Genomic DNA, 19,401 nt, shown 5'->3' with positions numbered 1-19,401 from the left:
ACACAACATTTAACCAAATTTAGTCTCATAATATCTTGTTGAAATCAAAACATTTCCCTTCTAAAATTTCAGTAAAAAACAACTTTAATTAGGAGAAACCCACCCTTTTCAGTTAAATCGAACTTATATTCAACACCAACTCACAAATAGCTTTTGTCAACATAAAAAATGCACTATTTGGCACATCAGCTAAATGTCTTCTGAGCTCTGGATAGTGTAGAAACTGGTACTCTGGAGCCCTGATGTGCACTTGGGTACTTGATTGTTGCTACACTTTGAACATCTCTGGCACATCCATCCTGAAATTGAGAGCAATGCTGCTTTGTGCTAGGTGCTCTAGGAAGACTCTGAGAAAAAAGTGCTTGAATCTACATTATTATTGTTATTAAAAGTTGGGTACCACTGGCTTGTACATGCCTCCACCAAAAAATGAAGGAAACAAAATGCACCCTCTCTTTTATTTTTGTCTTTGGATGAAGCTATCGTTTCTTCCTGGCATTTCTGTTCCTTGATGTCTTAGCAGCTCATGCTACACTTAAAAGGTTTAACTGTGCTCGGTGTTATCAATAGCTGAGAACAGCAGAAAGAGATGATCATCAACACAAGATTATAATATCTGCTCTGGCTCTTCAGTGGCTCTGAAAACGTGCAACTATGGTTGGGGAGATGGAAAATAATATGAAACACTCACTAACAGCATGTAGCGTAGAAACTTAGAAAACCACTGTAGTCATTGACTCACAGATGGTCAAATGAACAACATGTTTCTATTCCTGTATTTAATTAAATCTTAATTATGCCACCAACAGGGTTCAAAACAGCATTATGAAACAGCTTGCATGAATACCAAAATACGATTGGCTGACGAGACTTTGAACTCGTGTAATTATCTTCCCCCAAAAGTGTACACGTTGGGTCTATAAAGCCTCTTCGCCAAACAGCCCATTGCACCACAGCACATGATTAAAAATAAATCCATGTAAAATACACTCAGTTAAAGACAGTGAGCTGATAAATTTAGAGGTGGATTGTGAATTATTGATCAACCCAGTTGAAAGATGCTGGGAGTTGGAGGGGGTCTTTCCAAACCTCCAGCATGCCCTGGATCAGGCCCTTCACGGAAGTTTTGCCTTTTACCTTTGCTGGTCTGTGGATAAAATGGACCCATAATAAAATCAGGCAACTCTAATTTAATTCTTCCACCAGCTGATCACGTGAGTTAATTAAAAACAGCCATTTGAAATATTCCTTTGAATTGTCTTTTTGTTGTTTAAAGAAGGCTCTTTATTGAAAAGAAATATTCTGGAGGATTTTTTTTTCTTTCATTTTTAATATGTCAGCTAAAACAACAACAACAACAACTTGTAGATGTGTTTTCCCAAGCAGCTTAGTCTTTGTGGTACTTCCCAGAGTAGGGGGCTGCGAAGGAGGTCGGGAGTTCCCTCCTAAATTCAGCTCCCAGACCCTTCTTCCACATTTTAAAGCCATTTCAATCTGCTTTTCTAAACTGTCCATGACATTTCTCTTTGGCGTCAGCTCCTTTATTCAGCCACACTGATGCCGCTTCACTTTCAAACTTGACATTCAGAGCAGGAGTCCTGTAGCTCTTTCCTGCTTACAAGGACTGCATGGAAGGGCTGCATATCTGACAGCAAAAGAGCAGTGTCCAAGATGCCTCCACCCTACAAGCCACGTGTTCAAGAAAAAAAGATGTTAAAAAATTTAAAAGCAAAAAAATTCTACTTCTATGAAATGTTTTCTACATTGGCAGAGTTTTTTTTTTTTTTTGGTGAACACACACAACACCTGCCAAACAACTCTCCAATCTCCCACCCTTGATCTGAAAAGACACTTCTTCTGTGCAGAGCAGTTTAGGTAGGGGAAAAAAAAAAAAAAAAAAAAAAGGAAAAAGAAAGGAAAAAGGTCATTGCATTTTTTTTTCCAATGAGAAACCAAAATTATGCCATTCTGTTATTATTCATTAGGAAAAACAATGTGATGCATTTTATGACTGAGTACATGAACTCTCTACTATGTTTTACAGAGTTGATCAGAGCAAATAAGGCAGAGAGCAAAGTTCTATATGGATTTGCAATGAAAAAGTAAAAGTAAAAAGCCACAACTGACCCAGTCAAAATTTTCAACTCAAGATCTATATTTTCTTTAACATTAGATTTTCAGTGAAAATTATGTTTGCAATTATTTTAATAATAATAACAATTAAAAAAAAAAAAAAGAAAAAAGATCTCCCATCCAACCTTTTGTGATAGTTTTAATGTTGAACTCAGGATTTTCTCAGGAAAACAAACCCTTTCCAGAATTTTTTTTATTAGTGCAAAATGTCAGTTTGGTGGGGAAATGATTTCACTAGGAAGCTTTAATACATTTCAACCTTTTACTTGGATCTCCTGCATTCAAAGAAAAATCTTCCTTGAAAATACAAAGGTTCTTAAGGAACGTGGAGCATAGAAAGCACTCGGGATGGAAGAAATCCTGGCTGGGGACACCTTGATGCCTGTCTCAGAGAGGCGACAGATCATCGGGTGCCTGTGCCCCTCGGAACAAAGTCCCCCAAATGTCCCCACTCAAGGGCATCCCCTTTTGGGTTGTGCACACCCGGAGATGGAAGCTACCTCTGCCGACACCTTACTAAGCTAACTAAAGTACTGGGAAGTGTGTATGGAAGATTTCACTCCCTTGAATTTTCATTTTGAAATGAAATATGACACAGACACACACTCAGTAGACAGCTGGCAGAGTTCCCATTTCCTATAAAAGCCCACCAGATCTGTGGATAGAGATTGTCTTTTCACACCCTTTACTAGCACATTTTGATTTTTGACCTAATTTGATTACTGATTCATCTTAAAGGAGAGCAGTGTTTTTCTCGGGCTTTCCTTTTTCCCCAGTGAGGCCTCACGCTCCCTGAAATACCCAAAATCGCTGACACAGTGTGCTCCTCCAGGAATCCAGAGTCTTTCCCACTGAGTTACAAGCTGCCAAGGAGGCTATATTATAACAAAAGAAGTTTTTATATCCTCCTGTAGGCAGAGTACTGAAAACTACCATGAAATGTGCATTATCTGAATGGTATTTGTTGATGGTTAGAGTCAACTTATTTAGGAAATTTCCAGCTGATATGTAAACACGCAATGGAGAAGGACGGAGACAGCAACTGTGAGGCAGGCAGTGTCTGAACTCTCTTGGCCCCGCTCCTGGGACTTAATATCTTAAAAACTTGTCCTTATGAGTCACTGCAGCGAAGGAGCCAGAATTGCTTTTGTCACATTTGGTAAGTGGACTGAAATACAGCCATGGACCGTGCAGTGACTCAAAATGGGGCTGGATGAAACATCTCCATCACAGCAGAAATGCCATCGTTTGCAAGAGAACTTGCAGGGACATTGAAATGTGACCGAACCATCATCAGCGACAGATTTATCAACCCAAAACTACCTCATGAACCAAAGAAGCATTGATGAATGATCTCCAGACTGAAATAGCATCACATTAACATCCTAGCTGTCCCCTCTGCCTCTCTGCCTTCACCACCACAGTGCCAAGTGATTCCCAAAACCCCACTGCTCTTGGACAGCCAAGAGTCCTGTACCAGTAGCTTTACAGGGTGAAAGCACCCCATAGACATCCCATCTGTGAAATGAGAAAAAAATGTGCTCTTCTAAGGGTAACCAGACCGCTAGAAGAAATAGCAGACTTGGCAGTTCTCAAAATCTCTGAACCAAGATCAGTTGCCTCACTCCAGCACTTTTCCCTCTCTTCCTGCTGCAAAGGGCATAGGAAGAAATAAATTCAGGGATGGTGGTTTTGCTTTTTATTCTACTTTTTATCCTACTTTCTTTTTGCGGGAAGACAGTATTGTTTAAAGGGTTAAGCTAGAATAGCACAGGGAAACGCGTAAAGTTTAAAAGAGATAAAAGAAATAGGTGGGGACTAAAAAAATTTAGGCAAGCACATCAGTGGTCTCTAAACAGGTGTAAGCGGCTAAAGCACTCTAGCCTACCATAAACAAGAGGCCGAAGTGATCAAACAAAGCATTTTGGCTTTAAGCTTTTGAACATGTGATTAAAGCAGTGAGGAGCATTAATGGCTCCCAGGAGGCCTGCCTGAATTTTCAACACATCACGGCGATTTGGTCCAGCCTGTGTTTTGAACCTTAGTTTTTCTCCAAAGGGCCTTATACAATTTCTGCACCCAGAATTTCTGCCTTTTGGATGTTCCCGCACTAGACCCTAATGTGTAAAATGAAATGGAAGCAGCAAATACTGGCAGAGAATTTTATTATTGAACAGCCCAATTGATCTGTCTGGAGCATAAAAGTCGGGATGATTGATGCCTCTGAAAGTCTTTGACTTCAGTGATGAGCTAATTGATGGCACCAAGGAAGAGCAAATTGGGGAGTAAACAGCTGCTGGTTTAATTGCCAGCAAGCAGCTTTCTTCTGGGGAAAGGCAATGCTTTTTACATACAGGTTTAGCAAGGTAAAGCCAAACTCTGACAGTGACTTTGTAGTCGGCAAAGTGCTTGTAAAAACAGCATCTTCTGAGTCATGGGCTCTGATCCTCGTGCACATTCACAGCCAACTCCAGCAACAAAAGCAGCGTTAGTGCCCTTACTTGTGTAGGGGCTGCAGATTCGGGATAGCTCTGAGAGAGGGAGCTACATCTCCCTCTGGCTCCCGTCTTCCCAGGACACGTTAACCGAAATCCTCCCGCAGAGGCCAATTCCTGGCACAGATGTGGGAACAGGAAGGAGCCCTGCGAGATGTTCAGGTCTCAGCCCACATTCTGCAAAGAGAAACTAAGACTACCCAGGCATGCAAGCAGATTTTCCCACCCCCCAAAATCCGTTGCGTGGTGTTTTCATTTGAAATTCTTCATGTGTTCAATTTCATTTCCAAGAGGTGGGGATGAGAGGCGAAAGGATCTGTCACGCATGAGTGGTCCCCGCTGTTTATCTCACTGATTCCTCCTTGTTCTCAATGGGGAATTAAAAAAAAAAAAAAAAAGTGGAAAAGAAGCAAGAACTCCTTGAAGAAATGTTAATAATAAAAAAATTACTCTCCACACCCTGATTTCCTCTGCTCTATTCTTCTTCTTCTGACAGGGAAACCCTTCCAAACAAAAAAGCAGGAGTGAAATAAAAGAATTTGTCTGTAGAAATATTGCTCTTGCTTTCTTCTAAACTTAGGAAGCTTTTATTTAAGCATTTCAAAATTGAGGGCAATGCTCCTTATCTAAAACACTGAGGAATTGGGTGGGGTTCCTCTCTTTTCAAAATGTAAGAAATCATATAAGAAGGAAAAATTCTTTCACTTTTCAAATTTAATTGTTCCTCTTTTGGGGGGGGGGGAATCTGAAAGAACGTATAAGTTTTACATCAATTTCCAAATTAAAAATGTGGATAAATCAACATTTCATTACTTCCTCCTTGTTTTGAGACACCAATGGGAAAATATTGAAAACTCTAACTTGCAAAAAATTATGACCAGAATTTTTGCCTGAGATGTATTTTTCCAGCAAAAAGAAAACAAAGCAAAACAAATCTTATCAGTGACATGTTTTGATCCCTGCTATCCAACAGCCTCTTTATTTTTAACCCAAGAGATTTGTATCTGGGTCAAGCGTATGACCAATTGGCCTCCTCCCACAGCGCAAGATTCAGCCTGTCATTTCTCAGGTTAGAAATGCATTTTGCAAACTCTCTTTGGGTCAGCAATTAGACAAAGTTTAAGGCCAATTCATATTCCATATGAATTGGTTGGGCCATTCCTAGTGACAACAGCCAGAATATCAAATATACAACAAAACTGGCCTACTTAATGATATTTAAAACATATGGCACAACAATATTCTGCACATTTCCATAGCTTCACGTGTGTGTGTTACTGATACGCCTTGCATTATAACAAAAATATTAGTACACGTTGGATTGCCATCTCCCTCCCCCTTCCCCTTCCCTCCACATGGAAGGATTTCGTCATATGTCTGCTCCAGTCTGATTTTGTTATTCATCTCTGCTGAGTGCCTGACAGATGTTTGCTTGCAAATTTCTAAATCAGTCTGCACTGGCCTCACTTTGCTCCCACTGCATGCACAAGGAGTTTTACCCCATGTGTGTTGGGAGCAATGCAGTCTGCCTATTCCTGCCTGCAGCTAAATAAATCAGCAAAACAGCGGAATCTTAATAGCGTGTTATGCTTCTCTGCCCCTTTTCCAAAGCAAAACTCACCTTGAAAAGTTTCATTTCAAAATCTCCTCACATCCACATCCCCATTAGTATTTTTGTACAGAGAAGAAAGACTGCACTAAAACAGCAGTCACATTTTGGAATTTTCAGAATTATTTTATCAATCTGTGAGGATTCATCTTTTGCAATACTAGCAGTAAGCACTGATGCCTGTGGCCTCCTGCTTTCCCCCAACAAAATTTCTCATGCTTCTGAAAACTTCCTTTAGGAAATCCTCAACTTCCTTGAAAACAAGTTGTTTATTTTCAACCATTTTTCCCCCACTTTGTTTTCCAAATCAGTTTTTCATCAAAACTAGCATATGCTACCATCAAAAAAATCAGATCCCACTGAAAAACAGAAACAAAAACCATGGAGCAACGCTACTTACAAAATATCGCTGAGCTCTGGTTGCACAACATGCAGTGAGACGCTGACTCTTTTAGCTTTTAATTTAGGCTTCGCCTCGTAAGCTAGAAGGTATGTGTCCCACCAACCCCGCCAAATGTTCAGAAAGAGCTGCTTGTGCTTTTGATGGAGTAGATACACTTTCATTGTGGATCTGTGCTTTCCCCAGCACAGAAGGAAGATAGAAGACAAACAAGCAGGTTGGGAGAAGCAGAGTTGTGGAGCGACTGCCCAGAAGAATGAATCCTCAAAGAATCCTTACCAAATTCAGAGCCTCTCAAGCCATCTGGATGGGAGATTTCACATGTGCCCAGTTGCCAGATGCCTAGGTGCAGTCTCCAGATATCACTCTTGAGCAGGAGTTCCTCACCATGCTGCTGGTAAAGGATGGGAAGGGGACCTAGTAACCTGGGGATCCCCAAGGCCATTCAGTGGTTTATGGACCAGTTGTCCTCCTGCTTGGATGTGAGAGTGGTTCCTCCTCAAACAGGCTACATTTCCCATTCTGTTCTCTTCCAATCCTCAAGAAAATGGCTTATCTGTTTCACCTTTCCCTTTCAATCAGCTGAGCACTTCTAGGAGCCTTCAATGGTATTCTTTTCCCAGCCCTGAAATAACGATGTCCTGATCACGATAAAACTGCAATAAATCCCACCAGACCCATCTATTGTCAGAGCTTGTGGCAATTTGTACTGTGAGGCCCGTCTAATGATAATTCTTGCTAAATGAAAGGCTGCCTAGCGGCACTCAAAAAATTGAAGCTTTGATGCCAGCACACAGCTCCCCAACCTATTATTGCTTTTTCAGATATGCTCCACTACATCAAAATTATACAGATGGTTCTGTCACGAGTGTAAAAGCAATGGTTTCAGTGTCTTCCCCACATAAGAAACGTAAGCCAGCTTATACAAAGGATCTTCCAGTTATATTTCCTCCATGTGTTATTTTTATGTATCTTCCAGGGAAATGCAACTGGAGAATTTGAATTTAATATGTGCGGGATATGGGGCACTATTAAGTCTTCAAAGCACAATCAGGCAACAGTGATGGATCAAAGGCCTACAAAAATATTGCAAGAAATTATTGGCCCTTTAGGAGATGGAGACACGACAAATGCCTACTGGATTCGTACTTCAGCCCCCTTGGGAGAGCAGAATTATTAAAGGTCGCTGTAAAGCCTGCTGAGAGCAACATAAAGTTTTCTGCTGAGTTTGCAAGTTGTGGATCACATTCTGGGTCACCTGATAGAGAATATAGTGGAACCGACAGTAAACTTTATCTTTGCCAAAAGCGCAAAATAGAAGGAAATGAAACATCACAGTAGTATTGATGCCAGAAAAAAAAAATAATAATCACAAAGCTCAATTGATAATGAAAAAGCTTCAGGAGGTTCAGGCTGAGGACAGGTATATTTTATAGCTCTCCTCCTTCAACAATTAAGTGCAAGTTAAAAGAACTCTTGAGGAAAAATACAGAAAAATGTAATACTTTGCAATCCGCTATAGGCTGTGGTGCTCTTCCTCATAGCAAAGAAATCTACTATTCAGTGTTATTGTTTTAATTCGGGGATTGGATACCATGGAGGCTAGATGACATCCTTAGGCTGCAATGCTGCCCACGTCTCCTGAACAGGGGCTGCTCCTGGGGAGGATTTGAGTACATGTATTACCCCCTTAACTTCAATATATATATATATATATATAAAAATATATATATATACACATAAATATTAACTTCATATAATGCCTTATATACTTGAAGTTGACCACATACCACAGAGACTGAAATGTGACTCACCATGAAGACTGTACTGGTGCATCCAGCCCTGTAATGTGTCTTATAGCCTCACCAAAAGGACTATTTCCCAAAGCCACTTCTCATCTGCGATGCTGAAGGTAGAACGCAAGGTGCAATATAATATCCAGTGAGTCACCCTTGCCCAGCAGAGAACACCAGGGATGCAATGGAGATAGCCATTGATGGGAGCGAGGGAGTGGGAAGGATACTCTGAGTCCTGAATGCAGCAGGCCTGGGGATTAAAATATCTGCTACCTCACCCAAACATGCATCCTCCCTGACACCACACATGCAATTCACAGATGCTTTGCAGGAATGCTCTTCCTGTACCTTTCAGGGGTGCAGCTGTTTCCTTGATAATTTCATTTCCAGTGCTTCAGCTACTACATGTTCCTCAGACCAGCTTTGATGTCTGCTCAGTGGTGTATTTGCAGCCAGATCTAGGTCAGGAAGACTGGGGCAATTGTTCACAATACCCCAACAGACAATACGGTCCACACAAATAGAGGTCATTACTCTTGAGAAAACAGCCAGTACATTTCATATTTCTGTAACAACACTCCAAAAATAATGCTAGTAATTTATGTTTTGTTATGATTGCTTCTTTTAAATTCTACAAACCTTAACTTTTGAGAATTTGTTTGTTTGGGTTGGGGCTTTTCACCTAATTGTTTCTGAAAGAAATGATTGGGTTTTCCTGCTTTTTCTCCACAGATCTCAATAGGAATGTCAAGCCTGGCTTCCCCTGGATTTGCTGAGGGTCCCAGAAGTGGAACCTGATCTTCTGAGGTCCACTTGAGTCTTTAACAAAGCTATCTTTCCTCCTCAAAGTTTATTCAGGTGCTTGAGTCAAACAGGTGTTAGTAAAGACAAAGAAGAAGTTTTAATCAGGCTAAGAAAAATAACGTTCCCTCTCAGCTGAGCAGGTTTGGTTGAATGTCTCTTCTAATGTTCTAAGTGTAGCTACTCAGCAAGGCTTTTTTTTTTTTTTTTTTTTCTTTCTTTTTCAATGTAAGATTTCAACCCTTCAGTAACGAGTTAAACACCAAAGAGAAGATAAATCAACTGATAACTAAGCAATTTCATCTGGAGGTACCAGCCCATCGCTGTAGCAGAACTCAAAGTAAAGCACTGTGGCTTTCTGTGCTCACTCCACTGGTGGCCAGGCAACCCTGGCCATAGTAAGCCTCCTCCTACTGGCCTCCTGCTCGGCTGTTAGGACTGTCCAAAGGGGGAACAGGGGAAGCAGGCAGCTAAAGTACCAGGAGAAACAAGGACACTTAAACTGAAGCATGTTGAAGTAAGGGGGTCAGAGTTAGGCTGCTTTTTTCAAAATACATTATATTTTCTTAGGAATGTTTCTTTAAATGTTCTATTTAAAAGAATCTATTTAAAATGTTTTTCTAAACAATTCAATAATGAATTCTGCCATGTTTTTATTTATTTAGTTGGTGAGATGTTCAGCAGTCATCCAGGGGGTTCTCCAAGGTGATAGCCCTTCCCTCTTGTCAACCATTTGAACACAAAAAAGCAAGGAAAGGAGGATCCTGTCCAATTCCCTTTATCTCAATGCTGATTATTGAAGGTCTCCTCACCAGATCTCACCCTCTGCTGAGACACTAAGGTGTAGAAGATGTTAAACAAGACCACCAAACCCCACAGAGCGTGAGCCACAGCTCTTCTGAGGCTATGGGTTAGGCCCACGTTCTTCAGACAAAAAGCAATAAACAGGCTGGGGGCTGGGATGATGTATTTTGTCCTCCTGCTGTGGGAATGTCTCTAATACCGAAAGCCGCACAGAGAGCGTAGAGAAACACTGTTGGGAAAGAACTTAATAAAAAGTTAAAATGTGGCTAAAAAGATGAATAGGAAAGGAAGAGTGGATGTGATTTTTGAGCAGAGTTTCCAAGAAAGGGAAGATATTAGGCATTTGTTTTTTCCATCAAAGTATGGGAGAACAGCTGTGTTTTGGCTCAAAACTAGCTCTATAGACTTTCAGGCAGAAGGTTTAGGTGTCTTTTTAAAGTGAATGAATATTAGGGGAGGCTCGGCCCAATTTCTTGAGTTGGCCCAGCAGTGGCAATGACCCAACAAGTAGAGCTCTTCTTTTCTGCAGCAGGAAACCTAGATCCCATCTCTACAATCCCACTACCAGGCCGATGGGGAGTGGGAACCATTTGAAGGCAAGACCTTTCACCACTGGGAACTGTGATGAATGACCTGTCACTCAGCAGTGACCCATCCAGCCCATCAACAAGTGCTGCTAATGAGCTGTCCAGTCTTCCTTAGCCAGAAGACACATGCAACATGATACATGGCCTCAACTATGCCTTAGACCCTGGAAGAAATGATTGGACAATTACAGTGCAGGGGGGTGAGAAGTGAGGACAGATATTGCCTGTTTTTATCTGGGCAGAGGAAGGCTTGGGTGTCTGCAAGCTTATGTATTAGCCAAAGCCAAGGTAAAGTTCAGAGTTGGCCAAAAAGACTACAAAAGATTTAACTGACCCATCCTATTCTCCTCAAAAATTCAGCTTTCCCCACTTCAGAAACCCTAAAAAGTTTCCTTTTGTTTTGCCCTGACATTCAAAATTGGAATTTTCTAAATTCTGAAAATTCCCCAAATCCTGGTGGGCTCCAGCACAGATGTTCTCGAGGCTGAGCTGCGGCCACCAGCAGATGCATCCAGCATCCTGGGAGGGCTTTACCTCCTCCAGGCAGGGCTATCTAGTAACTATCTGTGTCCGAGTCCATTGTTTTGGATTCCCCAATACCCAAAAACTGAACCTCCAGATGATGTACCTTGGTGGTTAAACTCTAGAGGTAGTCTCAACAGTTAAAATTTCTTTGGCTGAAGTTCAGGGTGATGAATCCCTCCACACTGTGTGCATGTCTATGGAGCGATACACCCAGGCAAACAAAGCTGCTTCTCAATCTGCCTTCCTGCATGTCATGCAATTTTTCAGGGTGAATTTGTGCAGTTAGGAGGCATTTTCAATCTCCTCTGGCCAGCAACATGGAGGCATGTCACCAGTGCCACACATGCCCTTGACATGGCCTTAAAACTGCTTTAATTTGAGGGTAAGTGAGGAAAAGTGATTTGGATGTCAAACCAGTGGACTCACAAGGAAAAACATTTATTTCAACGACATTATAATTACACCAGGGCTTTGCTTTCCAGTACCATGTTGCTACCTTTTCAACTCAGAAAATGGTTAACTAGAAGTCTGACTTAATTCTCTGGGGTCCTGGCCTATCCTCAAAAATACTGAAATGTAAGAATACCAGCAATAATATTTTGGACTTTTTCTTGGTGGGCTTTCCAGCCATGTGAATTCAAGTAACTCTGGGTTTCAGAATGTGTCAAAAGAGTAATTCCACCACAGGCTGTTGTGTTCGAAATACCACCATGCAGACTGCCTGGACCCAAAGCAGGAGGTGTACAAAGGGGCAGGGTGTTTGCAGATGCTGTCTGTGCCCAGCAGAAATGGTTTTCACCCTGGGAGCCTGCTGATCCTTTCAGAGAGGATTTCAGGATTTCAGCCTGGTCAAACTCTTCCCAGATAATAGTCTGCAGCTTGCACTGCTAAAATCAGCCAAAGTTTCACCTCTGTCACATATCCTGACTCCTCAGTGGAAGCAGTTTTCCACCTCCTGCAGATGGAGAAGCTGTCAAGCAATACTGAAAAACTGGGGGCCAAACTTGATGTTTTTATCAATACACGTATACCTGCCTTGAAGCCAGATCAGTTTTGGGTTCTCCTCGACACTGGTAGGAATCCCTTCCTCCCCCATTTCATGAGGCTGGAGACGGGGGAAGAAAAGGCAAGGAGAATAAAATACTTCACATGCTTTGATTTTCCAGTTCATGAAAAAAATATTTTCATTTTTCCTAGCCCAGGTTTTAAGCTACAGTTACTACTGCTGCAGCCGCAATTAATATTTCACCTTCCAAAAAGAGGAAAAAAACTGTCTTCCCTGTGGATTCCCAGGGAGACGTTCCGCTCTGATCTGCAATTAGTGGTGGCCTTGGGTAAATGATCTAAAATAGAAATGTTATTTTTGGAATCACGATAGCTACTACTTTTTTTTTTTTTTTTTTTTTTTTTTTTTTTTTTTTTGCTTTACACTGTCATTAAAAATAGAATCCACAATTGCAATGCCAGTGCATTTTGGTTTCTTCCTGCAGCAGGACACACACTATCTTTCCAACTATACTGACACGAGAAATTGGGCAGATTTCTAATCTTGCCAGCAATCAACAATCAGACTTGAAACACTGCACCAAGCGTTCGAGACAACTGGATCTGGTCTAAATTATCCTTCTCCCACTGACAATGGAGCTTGGACTACCAGGAGCTGTGACATGGCCCACTGACGCGTCAGACCCCAATTCAAAGCATGCTGAATCCACTGAAGATCCTTATATATATATATATATATATATATATATATTTTTTTTTTTTTGAGGTTGTTCAGATCAGAAACTCGGTCTTTAATTGGCATATATACGTAGCTTTACACACCTACCTGTGTTCCACAGGAGCTGACACGTCTCAGATGCAGTGCTGTTCTCCAAGTCATGCTCGAGTGCTTTGCAGAGGCTGGGCCTTGGGTAGGAAAGCTGCGAATTACTGCACATTTTAACAATCTGACGTGCTGTGATGTTCCTTGAAAGTTATTTCTGATTGGCATCCATCTTACACTGTAGACAGTCTGCCCTGGCATTGTACACAGCAGATAAAGCAAGAATTATAATCTGAGAAAAAGAAACAGAAAAGGCAAGTGTTTGGGCAATGTAGGGTCTGGATACCCATATAACGAGTACACACACCTTTCCCAACATTTGGCTTTGGTCATTCTTGTGAGTATTGCAGGAGGAATGTGAGGGACAAATTATGCTTTTGAAAGCATTGCTCTTGAGGAAACCTGATGAGGGGAAATGGCCCTTGTGATTCACACGCGTGGTCAAAACTTGGTGGTAGCTGCCAGCCTCATAAAGGGATGGGGTCAGGGAGATGGACAAAGGGCCTGCAGGGCTTTTTCAGGAAGTTCTTCCCCATGTTATTTTCTGTCACTCTCCTGAACAGGTCCATATTTCCAGCTCCTCAAGCACAAAGTTGAGGAAACCACCTAAGCTGCCCCAGCACCACCCCTGCCCACCAGAATCATTCCTTTACCTTGGCTGCATTTACTGGCAGGGTCAGCAAGCAGCCAGACTGCTGTCCCCTGCTCAGCTTCTCCTTCTCTCTTGTGTGCCTGCTGCTCTCAGGGTTTGCAGCCGAGAAAGCAGAAAGGAAGAGCGGGCACATCAGCTGGTAACAGTTCAGAAACAGATGTACATTCCTGCGCAAAACTCCGACGTTAGCATATCCAATTACTTTGAAACTGCGCTCTGCTCCCACTGTCTTATCCCTAAAGCCTTGCTCTCCTTCCCTCCTGCCTCTTATCTCTGCTGTTCACTCACTGCTCCTTTGCTTTTGATTATAAAGTTGTCACTGCTGGGTCTGTGCTTCAGGAAACATCCATCCGTGCAGCACACAGACGAGGGAAACAAAAAACATGAAGGGGAATTGCAACGCGAGGCACGGCTGTCCTTGCAAAGACAGCACAGGGAAGATGCATGCCCCAGGTCACATTTAGCACCCACCGCCCACGCACCAAGGAATTATCGCCTTTCTATGCCACACCAGAAGTAAGGGAAAGAATCAGCTTAAGAAGACCTGGCTGCAGTAGAGGCCATTCAATTTGCAATTGGGGCATTTCTGAAGGAAGAAGCACCACTTGTCCCTAGCAGTGGTAGTGAGGAGGAGGAAGGCAGTGAGCACGACAGCATCTTTCTTCTTTCAGTTTGCTCCTAAAACTTGTGTCCTTGGCAGCCCCCCAACAGTGAAGAGCTGGAAAAGCATGCTGAAATGCTATCCCCCCGGCCCCCAGGGCACCCAACCTTTCCTGGCTTCCCACTGGAAGCAGAGGGGAAGGACAGCAGGAGACAGAGATCCAGATCCTCTGCAGCATGGAAAGGGTGATTTGCTGGCCAGGCCTTGCACAGCTTTTGTACGGAGAATAAGCAGTGCCCCTCCAGTCTATATCTTTATCTATAGTCTGGTCTATATTCCCTGTTCTCCTCCAACAATTAACTTTAGAAGCCCGAAACAGCAGCAGCAGCACAGTGGGTGTCACTCCTTTAAAACAGAACATTAAACTCCCACCAAAACTTGTCTATTTTTCACATTGCAGTTTCCATTTTGTCCCCTTTTTGCCGTGCCGTCCACCATCCTCCTGTGCCAGAGGCACCTTTGTGCCACGGGGCCCACCACAAACCTCTCAAACTCCTTCTTCCTTCAGGAGAACCAGCTCACATTTCACCTGGCTCTGCACACACGTAGACCATGCCTTTGGTCTGCTCCAAGGGAGGATATTTGCAGTATTGTCAACACCACACGTAGCTCTAGTGCTGCTATGGGAATCGGTGGCTGTAAAGGGTACAGACATACCCAGCAGCTCTGGAACGATGCTAGTCAGAGCTGGGCTTATAGACTTTATAGTTATGGCACAGCCTGGTTTCACCATTAATTTCCCATAATGAAGCCCGCTTGATACTAAAAAGCTTTGCGCATTTAGAGGTTGTGCACAGCAAGATCCCCCTTAGGGAGAAATCCTGCCTTGTTCTGTCATGCAAACAGTCCTTTGGGCTTGCTCACAGAAGCCAGGCAGGGGGCCGGGGCTGCTCACGCAGTTATTTAATGCAGCCGTGGTGCACGCAGGATGTGGAGGAACATTGGGAGCCCCGTGCCTGCTCCGTGCTGCGCAGCCTGGACAAGATTTGAGCTGGACTGGGGCTAAGCTCCGTGGAGCTAAGCCCATGATGCCCAGGAGCTGCACGTACCCTGCTCTGCCTTCCCATGGCTGTGCTTACACGGGATGAGCTCAGTGGCTACCACAAAGACAAAATGGTTGCGTCAGATGAGAGGAGTGTGTTTTGGGATACATGCCCCCAAAACCCTTCTGTCCCCTGTCCCTGGAAGGACCGAGTCTCACCCCATGGGAGCACCTCAAGTCCCGGAACATCAAGCCCTGCCTCGGTGGTCACTGTGGGGCAAAAGGAAGACGCAAACTGTGCATTGCACGCACCTCAGCAGGGCAGCGGAGAGGAGAGGCAGCCATGAGTGGCTCTGCTTGCTCTCAGAGCTCAGCTCTGCTCCCGGTGCGCCTGCGACTCTCACACTCAGCCCTGAGGAGCCCCATGCCCTCCCCGGGAAGCCTTTGCAGGCTCTGACAGTGCCTCTGGGCAGCACACACTGTGCACAGCCCCGCTGCCCTCCTGCTCACCACGCAGCTCTGCGGCGTTGCACTGGGAAGGGAAGGGAAACCTGCTTGCTTAGGAAGCCCTGCTTTTTGTGGCTGGAGGGAGGAGATGTCCCTCTGGGCTTCGGTGCAGGTTTCCCCAGCTTGTGCTGTGATATTTTCACTTACAAGGGGGGCTTTGGCTTCCGAGGTGCAGTTTGACCTCGGTGCCTCTGCACCGACAGCGCTTTGTCTCATTTATGGGACAGGCGAAGGGCTGAAGCTCGGGTTTAGATGTCTCTCGCCCTAACTCAGCTAAAGGCAGCATCTATCACAGACCTCCATGTCGCAGACACAGAGCAGTGACCAACCCTTGGCCCCGGTTGCATGCCCCAAACCCTTCTGGAAACCTGGCTTTGGGGTGCGAGCGGGAGGCACCCGTCCCGTCCACCTCGGCGGGGTCTTAAATTGGATTAAAAATCTATTTGCAGAACTGCCTCGCTTTCCGACTTCTGTGCTGCACCTGAAAACCTTTCCTTTTGAAAGCAAACACAGGCTCTCCCCGGGGGCTGCCTGGGGAAGTCTTTCCACTATAAACATTACCTACCAGTAGTGGAGTCAGCCCCAGGCAAGCCAAAATTCCTTCTCCTACCAAAGAACACTTTCCAATCAAACCAGACATTATTTTTTCCATTAATGAGTGTTGATACCTACTGGAAAACTTTGCAAAGAAATGTACTCCAAACTAATTCTTCTGATACAACATCTACGTTTTACGAGTTTCTTTTGTCTTTCACTTTTTTAAAAAATGTATTTTATTTTCCTGCTCCGTATTGAAAACATGATATTCGCTGCTCAGGAATGTGTCTGTTCCTGCAATCTGGGCTTTTGCTGAAATCAGAGGTCCAAATCCGAATTTTCTCTGCACGAGCTCCACGGAAGCGAGCAGAGTTTTCCCAAATTTTCTCCGGTGTGATGGAGAGAATAAAAGAGATCTGCTGACTTCTGTCTGATGTGTCAGAAACCCGAGGGCCCCTGCCACAGTTTTATATGCCTGGGGATCCCACGATTTCAGCTGCTGGATAGACTGGAGGAAAAGACATCCTCTGATCCACTTTGTCTCTCACTTCCCAAAAAGGGCTCCAAGGAGAGAAGTGGGGAGAAAAATGGGAGGCAGACGAGCTCTGGGGCACACTCTGCAGGGCTTTCCAGAAGCTATCCCCCGCTTTGGGATGACCCCTGCTCTGTCTGGGAGGGTCTCTCCGTGCCCCCCACCAGCAGTACCCTGCCAGCTGTCCCCAAACCTCCACCCAGTGCATCCCAGAGAGTTTCTGCCACCCTGACATCACCCGTGGGGTGGCCCTGGGGTGGCAGTGGGGGCATGCAGCGGGCTGCGAGGTCCCTGAAAAAGAGGGGCAGCAACCCCAGCTGGGTGAGAGCGACACGCTCACTCTCTGCCTCGCTGCATGCGGGAAGGGGGCACCCCAAAATCTCATGTGGGGACACGGGGGGGGCTCCGCCGGGGTCCCCATCCTAGCGTCATGCTGTGCATCTCCTGGGGTGGGGGGTGGTGGTCGCGAGCTATCTTTTATTCGAGGTGCATTCCCAAGATTTTAGTTAAGTGTAACATAAAACTGTGAAAGTTTAGCAGGGGAAAAGCTTTCCTCCCACCGACCTGGCCGGCCAATCAGAAGGGAGCCCCGCACCTCCCTCACTTCTGACAACTATTTAGCAACTGAGCTCAGCTAAAGTTTCCAAAAAGTTAGAATAACTTCCTCTCTCCGAGACCTCAATTTTTTTGCACAACCCCGTCCTTGAAATAAGAGCCCTTCAAGCAACCTGGAAAACGTTTGGTCAGCAAAAAAAAAAAAAACCCTCCTGTTTTTCCAAAGGATCTGTCTCAGGAATTTAAAGCACATTTAAGACACACACACTCACATAACATAAGGAGGGGGGGAAAGGCTCTTCCCCTCCCCTTCTTGCAGAAAGCATGGAAGAAAGCTCCAGTTCTCCTGTTTCCCCTGTGGATAGCTTGGGGACCAGTGAAGAGGAGCTGGAAAGGCAGCCAAAGAGATTTGGCAGGAAGAGAAGATACAGTAAGAAGTCCAGCGAAGATGGCAGCCCCAACCCAGGGAAGAGGGGGAAAAAGTCTAGTCCCAGCTCCCAATCCTATGAAGAACTGCAGAGCCAGAGGATCCTGGCCAATGTCAGAGAGAGGCAGAGGACTCAGTCGCTCAATGAAGCTTTTGCCGCCCTGAGGAAAATCATCCCCACGTTGCCCTCTGACAAACTCAGTAAAATCCAGACCCTCAAGCTCGCGGCGCGGTATATAGACTTCCTCTACCAGGTGCTACAGAGCGACGAGATGGACAGTAAGATGACGAGCTGCAGTTACGTGGCTCACGAGAGGCTGAGTTATGCCTTCTCGGTGTGGAGGATGGAGGGAGCGTGGTCCATGTCGGCCTCACACTAGCCACCGCCCGGCCGAGGCGAGCGCGGCTGCCGAAGGGGTAGGTACCGCTTTTCTTCTCGGGGCGCGGGACGGGGTGCACGCAGCGGAGGAAATATAGAAAAAGAGAAAAAAGGAAAATAATTACTTAGATGTGCAGCATCTTTTATATTTTTTGGAAAAAAAAAAAATTGGCGTTGTGTTGCTCTGCGAGGACTGGGGAGCAGAAAGGGGATTGCAGGGACGAGGGAAGGGGGAACCGCCACAGGGTGAGATTTGCCAGAAAGCGCCTGCTTTGGGGAAGGGTTTTAAGAGGGGAAAAGGCGATCTGTAAAACAGGCTGACAAGGGGATCCGAAACAGCTGCCGCGCCACGCTGAGGGTGGCTGTGCCCAAAAAAACCCCAGGGCCAGGCGTGCAGCACCCAGGGTGGCCGCATCCTCTCGGCGTAGAGGGAGCGGGGGGCCTGGGGGACCCCGGCAGGGTTCGGCTCACCCCGCTGCACCCCGCGTTGGGTTTCTGCAAAAAGAAACGAGCAGCAGATGTTGGCTGCCCCCCGGGCCGTGGCCCCTTCCCCCTCCCTCAATAAAGGCAAACAAAGATAGAGGAGGCTTGGGTAAATTTTCGTCTGGTTTGGTTTCCCTTCCTCAAAGCGCCGGCAGAGCGAAGGTTGGTGTTAGGCTTTTATCGTAGTTTCTGATTTACTCTCAGCACTAAACCCTTCCTCATCATTTTCCATTGCCAGAAAGCTGCTTCCTCTTTACATTGCCTTTGTAATGTTTGGGGTGGGAGGGAGGAATAAACAGAAAGAAGAAAAAAAAAAAAAAAAAAAAAAGAGCAGCTCTTAATAACACCCTCATCTCAAGCTAATTAAGCAGAGCGGCTCTGCGTTGTATCAGCCAGAGTTCGTGCAGGGCCGGTGGCTCCCCGGGGCTCGGTACATAAAGCAGAGCCCACTAACCCTGCTCGCTGCTGCAGGACACAGTTGGCTCAAAAAGGGAATTTGCCCCCCGTAACGTGGTGCATGAAATAATTCCATCACCCGGAGAACCAGCTCCTTAAAGACGGGGAGAAAGTTTGTCCCAGCCCATTGGCCAGGCTTGTTTGTGGAGGCAATTCCATCCTTGTTGTAGCAGTAATCAACAACCCGTTTAAAAACCTTGATAGAGCCACAGCATGTTATTTGAAAAAGCCAAGCAGCGCTCAGGCAGGGCT

General features: G+C 44.9%; 1 protein-coding gene and 1 long non-coding RNA gene across 4 annotated transcripts in view; one reads left to right on the top strand and one right to left on the bottom strand.

Annotated features, from left to right (window-relative positions):
- Positions 1–306: 306 nt before the first annotated feature.
- LOC137858434 (uncharacterized) lies at positions 307–10,046 on the bottom strand. 3 transcript variants are annotated; one of them, XR_011097715.1, is made up of 4 exons: positions 8,782–10,046; positions 8,452–8,543; positions 6,638–7,262; positions 307–1,682 (listed from the first exon to the last, which is right to left on the bottom strand). It is a non-coding gene; the product is annotated as an uncharacterized lncRNA (long non-coding RNA). The 3 variants fall into 3 exon arrangements; XR_011097716.1 differs by lacking the exon at positions 6,638–7,262; XR_011097717.1 differs by lacking the exons at positions 307–1,682; positions 6,638–7,262 and adding an exon at positions 2,341–4,995.
- A 7,440-nt stretch (positions 10,047–17,486) lies between these two features.
- Positions 17,487–19,401, top strand: part of TWIST2 (twist family bHLH transcription factor 2) — a 35,715-nt gene continuing 33,800 nt past the window's right edge. The window contains exon 1 of the mRNA XM_068686169.1: positions 17,487–18,248. Within this exon, the coding sequence (XP_068542270.1) occupies positions 17,729–18,211 (483 nt within the window). The 5' untranslated portion in view covers positions 17,487–17,728 and the 3' untranslated portion in view covers positions 18,212–18,248. The remainder of the gene's footprint in view (positions 18,249–19,401) is intronic.

This window comes from Anas acuta, chromosome 6 (assembly GCF_963932015.1).
Source record: "Anas acuta chromosome 6, bAnaAcu1.1, whole genome shotgun sequence".
In the NCBI taxonomy this organism is placed as follows: domain Eukaryota; kingdom Metazoa; phylum Chordata; class Aves; order Anseriformes; family Anatidae; genus Anas; species Anas acuta.
Note: the sequence above shows the minus strand (reverse complement) of the source record. Positions and strands in the feature narration are given on the sequence as shown.